Below are 8,728 nucleotides of genomic sequence, written 5' to 3'. Positions count from 1 at the left end.
TGGGTTAGTTTTAGAAATGTACACGGCTTTCAGATTTTCTGAAGCCTGCATTTCCCAATCATAATTTAGGTCACCCAAGATAATAACTTCTGATTTAATAAAAGAAGACAAACTAGTTACCTTTTCGAGTGCTCAACTGTTAGCTGAGGGAGGACGGTAAAGACCCCTATAACAGTTATGGATGCATCTTCCCCAGACAAAGTCTTAAAGATAGCAGCTACAATTTTGGGACAAGGGAAATGGATTTCTGTAAAGAGACAGAGAAACGATGTTTAATAAGACTGGCCACTCCAACGCCACTACCCTGTCTGCCAGCTGTGAACACATTCTAACCCTCAATATTAAATGAAGGTGCTATGTTAAGTATGACTGTATTTACAAATATAAAGTGAATAGTGTCTTGGTCGCGCAGTAGAATAAGAGACAGATACTGCAGGGTTAGTTGCTCAGCAGTCTGATGGCCTGGTGGTAGAAGCTATCTCGGAGTGTGTTGGTCCGAGACCTGATGCTCCGATACCGCTTGCCAGATGGTAAAAGAGTGAACAGTCCGCGGCTCGGGAGACTGGAGTCCTTGACGACCTTCCGGGCATTACTTCAACACCGCCTAGTGTAGATGTCTTGTCATATCATAGAGCTGCTGATTAGAAATAGATCACCAGCATACCACATGCATTCATGGCCTCTAATATGATTGTCACGCACTCCACACCTACCAACAGTGGTTATAAGATGCAAGCCTACATTATGCTGTACCTCCCCAACTGTAATCAATACAGTACAGTGCATTAGTGAGGGATGCTTAAAAGGCATGAAAATGCCATCTCTAATCTACCCAACCTATCTGTAGTCTATAAACTGAGAAACTGTATATGATCCACAAATGATCATGCCCAACAACCGCACCATTTCCCGCTGCACACACACACACACACACACACACACACACACACACACACACACACACACACACACACACACACACACACACACACACACACACACACACACACACACACACACACACACACACACACACACACACACACACACACACACACACACCATAAATTGCACCAATAAGGAGTGCGGTCATGCTTATGATGTGCTTAGAGAGACTCCTTAAGGAGAAGTGTTTTCACATTGCTCAGGCTTCATTATGCTGAATCAATATTTTATTAGTGTTTCAGGTTATTGACTTATTTTCATATAAAGGTACTCTTTCTTCAGGCTCACTCTGGTAATTTGTTGTGTAATTGAAAAGGGAATTATATCCCAATCTCTTTCCCAGGCGTATTAAAAGTCTACTGTAAATCATGTGGCTGTTGTCTTTTAAATACTGTTTATGAAATGTTGTAAAGTCACTTATTACCGCTATCTGTCACAGATAAATGGAGGGGAGAACAGATTAATTTCAGAATATCAACACAGCATTCATATCTTAAAGGCCCAGTGTAGTCAAAAACGTGGTTTTAATGGTGTAAGAGCTGATCGAAAAGGCAGCCTGAAAATTGGTGGGATGGCCATTTCACCAGGCTGTAAATGAGTTAATAGACCAATAAGAAATGGATTTCCAAACCTGGTAGGTTGGTGTGGCTGTCATCTAAAGAAAACCAGAAACACTGAGCATATCAAGATGTAACGTTGTTGCTTTTTCTCTCATAAGACAATGACAGAGACTGACCACACACCGTGGGCCAGTGTGAAAGTGAAGTCTTAAGCTACCCACTCTAATTATAGTAACAACAAATAAGATTAACTCTACCCATGCACACAGGTCTAAGGCCAGACTCAGCAGAGCTGCTCAGGGTTGTGTTTACAATAGAAGCTTACAGTAAGCATGGGCCATATCAATCAAAACTTGTTTAGGCTATGCTTTTAGGCAAATATAATGTAAACAAATATTAAATTGCATGTTACTTGTATGGCTACCTGAGGTGTAAAACGTATTTCCCCCCCCCCCCCCCCATTGGTAAACCTTTCCTCAGAACTCAATAGCCAACACGTGAATTAGGATAGGACTAGGCTACTCACCTACTGTATCTGCTCTTGTTTGAGATTTTTTTTTCCAGGTGTAGGCTATGGTCCGGAGAAATACTGTCCCTTTCTTTTTCTTCTGATAAAGGGTGGTCAAACTATTTATCGGACTCCATTGATGTCGATGTGTAGCCTATTCATGGGCCTATTGGCGACAGCGAGAAGCATAGATGTTCAACTGATAGCAGAAACGATCTGTAGAGTATGAGGATGATCTAATGTCTGTTTTCTAGCCAGCTTTCAGCGCGTCACGCAACTCACAGATCGTAGATTGGCCTAATCGTCTACTGAGACGTTCCTGAGCTTGAAGATGTGACGTCACTGCCTACAGTGCCAACATTCAGCACTTGGACAGTTCCCCACAAGTTATCTGTCTGTCCATGCGACTATTTCTTCTATGCCTGATTGGCTATATTGTTGGCAACTGTATTCAGGGGCAAGAAGTGTTATTCATAAACATCTACTGACAATGCAAATAACTAATTATTTGAAAGCACAACAAACAATTCAATTAAACCAAATTGTAAGACTGTACAAGTATTCCTTTGTTTTTATTAGGCTATCTGCTTTTACTTGAGTGTTTTTAAATGTGTGTTCTCTGGTAAATAACATATTTAGATATATGCAATTGTGATATAGCCTATATATCTTTAACTGTTACAACTGAAGATCAGGTTAGGGATCCTGTCAGCAGCGCATACAGCGATCCCTCTCGGGTTAACGAGGAGTGCAGTTGATAATAAAATCATCTATAATTGTGTCTAAATTATATAGAATGATCTCATTTTATGTGTTAGGGTACAGATAGCCTTCACAATACTAGCTTAATGATTTGATAATAGTCTAAATTCGATCTCAATTATAGCATAACGTGTGTGTGTGTGTGTGTGTGTGTGTGTGTATGTGTGTGTGTGTGTGTGTGTGTGTGTTTGTTTGTGCGCGCGGGGGTGGAGCTGACAATCATAGAATGAGGTTGCCTATTCCTCCGCTGACTTTCCCACATCCAGAGCCTGGCAGGTTGGGCATTGACAAAGCGTTCCGCTGGAAGGCTACATGCAGACAACTTTCCCTGACAAATTGCTGCAGCAAACAACAAACCAACCAACGAAACAGTTCGCAATGTTATTGAATGGATTAGTTGTTTTTCAAACGCGAACATTGAGGGAAGGGAACTGTTCTCAGATGTGAGTTTTCGTGCGCTTTTCTTGTGTATGTGCACCTAGGGTCGAAAGTGGACATAAGTGACTGACTTTAGGAAGTCACTCACCATGGCTTATCCTCAAGGCTTTCTCTTCCAACCGTCGGTGTCTCTAGCTCTCCATTCCTGTCCCCCGTTCAGTTCCAGTGTGATTTTAGGAGGACCAAGGACTGAGGAACTGGGCCGGTCGTCTTCAGGCTCAGCCTTCGCCCCATACGCGGGATCACCGGCATTCAATGGTTCGTCCCCTGGCTTCAATTCTCACCTCCAGTATAGCGCAGAGCAGACGGCGGCACTGAACTCATTTGTGGTGAGTGAATACTGTTCAGTTGAACAATTACACACTGTTCGATTTCGGAATAGTTATTGAAAAAAAACGCCTTTCGTTTCTTTGAAAAGGCCTATTTGTATCCAGATTTTGTAACGAGTAAGCGGAAGTATAGCTTTCTGATAGAGGTTACATAAACCATGTATAAAAGTTAAGTCATTTATAATAAGAGCTTATGCAATGATTAGTCACAATTATTTGCAAAACTTTGCAAAATGAAAAAAAAAATGTTTTGTTCAAATTGTGTCCAATATTGTATCTGTCATACGTTGTATAGCGTATGTATAGGCCTATAATGTAAATACATTTTGAGCTCTAAATATGATCAAAACATTTGGAAATTGAAGGTCTAGAAATGATCAATGTCTACCTTTAAGCTTTCCAGTCTTGTGAGGTCAAACTAGTCAGAGAAATTCGTATCTATTGACTTTCTATTGACTTTCTAGGGTTCCGCGTACGATCCCTCAGCGGGTATCGCTGGCTCTTTAGAGTATCACCCGTTCGGTGTTGCATTGGGCTATCCATATGGAGACCCTGCATACAGGAAAAATGCTACAAGAGATGCGACTGCCACTCTCAAAGCGTGGCTCAATGAACACCGTAAAAACCCCTACCCAACCAAGGGTGAGAAGATCATGCTGGCCATCATTACTAAGATGACCCTTACCCAAGTGTCCACCTGGTTCGCCAACGCCAGACGGCGGTTGAAGAAAGAGAATAAAATGACGTGGACCCCGAGGAATAGAAGTGAGGATGAGGAAGAAGATGACAACATTGACCTGGAGAAGAATGACGACGACGAAGAGCCACTTAAGCCCACGGCAGAAATTGGGTCGAAAAATGTAGCAGGTGAGTTTAAGTCACTTTTTAAAAATATAGGTTTCCATGCTGCAGTAGGTCTAAAATATATATTTTTTCCAGGCATTTCATTAGTTTCAAAAGTATTGGCCAATGTTTATGTAATTCACTGCATAGACTTAAACATGTTGTTGCTTTCGTTAGACCTTGACAGGGTGATTAGGCCTAATCCTTGGAACGCTTTGGTCTAATTTATTATATCTTCTTGCAGTTGGGCAGCATCCAAATCCAGTGGGATTCCCCTGTGAGAAATACAAAGAGGACAATTGCGGCAATGACATGGAACCTGTCTTAATTGATCCGAATGTAAAGGACCACGGGGACAGGAGAGTGCCCGAGATGCCACGGCCCACCACCGCAGCATCTCCCCAAAACGCGGACCTTGGAGTGGAAAGGGATTCAGACTCGGCAGCCTCGGAAAGTCCACCGAGGCGTAATGACTCAGGCAACTCCAGCAATGCCACATCAGTGATTCACTCGGCTCTTCCGGCCCCGAAACCAAAACTGTGGTCGCTCGCGGAGATTGCAACTTCTTCGGATAAATGTAAAGGATGTAGTGATGCCTCTCAGACCGTGCCCAGACAATTACGTACAGAGATTCCGGGCGGTAGGCCTATGACATCTCCATTGCGAGACGCTCCTCAGAATCTTTTCCCTCACAGTGCAGCCCTATCCAGACATGTCTATTATACGTCTCCCTTTTTCCAGGGTTACTCGAACTATCATGGCACTTTTGGACACCTGCAGAGTCCCGGATCCAACGTGGGGCCAGCGACACATTTAAATGGATTACATCAAACTATGTTACACAGAGCCGAGGCTCTGGCAAGAGACAGCCAAGCCAGGAGCCAAACACAGATAGATATTTGTAAAGACTTGAGATATGAACGTAAGAAAGGTATGACACATGTCTAGTAGCCTGTGTGACATTTGGTAAGCTATAGGCTCTATATAGACATTTATTTATTGTCCAACTGGGAAAATAAACGATATTTTCAGTGGGGAAAAAACGTATTGGGATGCAAATGAAACATTGACAATGACTATTCTTGGGAGTCCCTAAAAAGGCAACAAACAATTATTTAGGAATGTGAATATTCAATTATTACATATAGAATTTTTTTAAAGGATAATGTGGAGAGAAAAAAGTGGATTCCTTTGTCAAACCACGTGGTGAATAATTATTAATTAAAGAAGACTAGTTTTATTGTAGTCTTTTTTAGAAGAAAAGTGTGTTACTTTGTCATTTCTATTGACTTTGGTTAATTTCGTGTTGCACGGCTGCAATAGTTGACGTGTGCTTTGTCAAATAATCACAGCCATGTGAAGCGCACAACTCCACACAGAAAGTTGCCAATGCCGGCAAAAGTATTGGATTACTGGATTTAAAAAAAACTATTCATCATTGCATTGACTGCATTATCAAAGCACCATTCCAATACGCAATATGTCCTGTATTGCAATAAGTAGGCTATACATTATTCTCCAAATTCCCTCTGCATGTAGTCTAGATTTTAGTAGCCATTACTTGAAGCAACTGTGGAAAATGTAATCCTTATATCAGAAATGCTCTAGTCTGTTTTTTATTTATTTTTAATTTGAGCAGAGAGGAAATTACATTTGATCAAACCACAATATATTCCACAGTAACCAGGCATATATCTGGGTTTTTAAAATATCAACACTTAAGAAGCTTACATTTTCCGAGGCCATCTTCAAGGAATTAAGTGTGTAAATTCGAATTTATGTTCTCCTGAAGGAGGGGATTTCTCTCAGAGAAAGGTGAGGAAAAACGCGCCACTGTGTACTAAACTCTGTGTAGACCTACTAAATTCACAATGACTTAAAAGGCTATGTAATCTCTAAAGTAGATAAAGCAATAACATGTTTTTTATGTTAGTGATTTTTTCGTTGCTTTCTGCATAGGCTATATTTTGCTCAAAAGCCACTTGGCATACAAGTCCTTTTCGAAGCTGATAACTAACAGAGAAAGTGTGAATAAATGACATCATAAACACGTTTGTCTATGGATGTTTAAAGATTTATCGAGATGTTCTAGGCCTATAGTCAGCTGAAAGACACACCATGATCTTATGCAAACCTTTAATAGATTATATAAAAATAAAAATAAACATTTGGACAATTTACATTTTCAGTAAGCTACTAAATCTTTGTATTTGTATGCACATCTCTGGTGTTGGTTTCAGTAAAAACTCAGGCTACACAAAGGCCATAAGAAGAATAAATGGTATCCTTTTAAACGTTAAACTCAAATTGATAGTTTATGGATAATTTTATCACGATGGCAAAATATGACAATTTCGTTTTTGAATAGTGCAGAATATCTACCCATTTAGTTTTATAGAATTACTTCAAGGTCCCAGATACACAAATGGCAGCCCATGGGGCCAAGTCCAGTCTACCACAATGTCTAAAAAAGGAGTTTAAATATGATAAATAACAGCAAAAAACAAAGGCTTATAAATCCTCAAATAATCAAGCCGTAATTGATGGATGAGTATTATTACGCCTGGCTAGTGGCTATGACATGTTAATATTGCTAAATTGGTCCATATAACGCATTCAAACGATTGGCCCATGACCACTTCTTTAAAGAAAATGATCCGTTTCATAAAATCTAAAAAGAGTCCATCTGTGTAGTAACTCGATCACACCAGAGATATACCACCAGAACTTATTTAACAGCGGTCCTCTGTGTAAATTGGCCAAAGTTGCATTCAATAGATAACTGCAAATGTTAACATTTTAGTTTAAGTAATCGTTTGATTGACTTTAAGGCCCATATGTCTCTCTTTCCCAACTGTGTTGTGCATCGAAGCTAAACACCACCAGACATCTGACACTGTTGGGACATGTCTCTCAGCCAGTGTGGGGTCCACTCTGCATGGGATAACCCCTAAGAATGACAGATGTTATGGATCTGATATCTCCTAACCCCCCTGCCATGCAGTACCTTCACCATCTTCTCTCCACCTCCTCACCTCCTCACCTTCTCCCCGCTCCTCTCCCTCTCCACTTCTCTCCCTCGCTCCAGGACCTCTATAGAAACATCTGTTCTCAGAGTTGGTCTTTCAGAGGTAGAACGCCAGGGTGAACGGCCCAGTCTCTGGTCTCTGAGGGCAGTCTCTGAGGGCTGAGGTAATGTTCTGCCTCAAAAACAAGCTGTCTCTCCCCCACATCATCCCATGCAGTAGCTTTCATATGAAAATAATATAAACAAGCCATTTGCAAGTCTTGCATTTCAATAGCACTTTTCCCAATGTTTTGAAGTGCTTTACACATAATGACTTCATGTGTCACCCTCATTTTACATATAACTTCATGTGGTGTTCAGAGCAGGGGGGTTACCGTCCTGCAAAACATATTCCATCCATTTTACCTCAGGACCTCGATTAGCTGAATCAGGTGTGTTAGAGTAAGGTTGGAACAAAAGCCTGCACGCCCCCTAGCTTTCTAGGAGGGTAGACACAACAGACTGAGGCAGACGTGTAGAATAGATTCATGTAACCATAACTTTGCCTGGAGGGCCCTCTTGTGCGAGTACAAATACACAGCAACCACAGAGACACCCAATCAAAAACCGCTGCCTACATTCCCTACCGAATGTGGGCTAGGCGAAGTATCTGCAGAAGAGAAGCATTTTGTAGCATGCAATATCGCTGCCCCAAAATGTTTTTCATTTGTTTATGTTCTCCTCAAAAAAAAGGTCAAACAAATGTCAAACGCTTGACGTTTTTTCAACAAAGGCTTGGCTGATGTAGCACGAGACCAGGTAGAAAATCCTAGATACGTTTTCACAATATTATATACACTTTTCCTCCAGTGTTGCCATACTGAGCTCGTGATAGTGTGTGTCGTTTCCAGGTGGTGCTGTTCGCTTAGAGTCATACCTCCGGTGACCCTCACTGTTGAATGTCACACAGCAGGACATGCCTTCCATGGGTTTGGCTGTTGGCATTCTGTCAGGTACATCTGTTTCACTGTAACTCTGTTTTCCCACCCTCACTTGTTTGGGAATTACCTTATTGCAGAGACAAAAAGGCAAAGCAATAAACCGGTCAAACTCTAATATCTTTGACACAGCCCTGAGTTTGTGTTGATCAAGCCCTTCCTGTCACTCGGTTTGGTATAAAGCTAAAAGATGGGTCTGGTAAATTGTAACCACACTCAAACCACACTCATGGACAGAGAATACAAGGACTGACATTGACTGACCATGAGTCTGTGGAAGACACCTTGCGCTCATAACTGTCCCCTGCTGCGAGCCGGGAGGCTGAAGCTTGTAATGG

General features: G+C 41.4%; 1 protein-coding gene across 1 annotated transcript; it reads left to right on the top strand.

Annotated features, from left to right (window-relative positions):
• Positions 1-3,040: 3,040 nt before the first annotated feature.
• LOC115152300 (iroquois-class homeodomain protein IRX-5-like) lies at positions 3,041-6,435 on the top strand. Its single transcript, XM_029697051.1, has 3 exons — positions 3,041-3,542; positions 4,007-4,409; positions 4,630-6,435. The coding sequence occupies exons 1-3, from the start codon at positions 3,303-3,305 to the stop codon at positions 5,331-5,333; spliced, it is 1,347 nt and encodes a 448-aa protein (XP_029552911.1). The 5' UTR covers positions 3,041-3,302; the 3' UTR covers positions 5,334-6,435.
• The last annotated feature ends 2,293 nt before the right edge of the window (positions 6,436-8,728 follow it).

The sequence above is a fragment of the Salmo trutta genome, chromosome 17 (assembly GCF_901001165.1).
Source record: "Salmo trutta chromosome 17, fSalTru1.1, whole genome shotgun sequence".
NCBI classification, from domain to species: domain Eukaryota; kingdom Metazoa; phylum Chordata; class Actinopteri; order Salmoniformes; family Salmonidae; genus Salmo; species Salmo trutta.
Note: the sequence above shows the minus strand (reverse complement) of the source record. Positions and strands in the feature narration are given on the sequence as shown.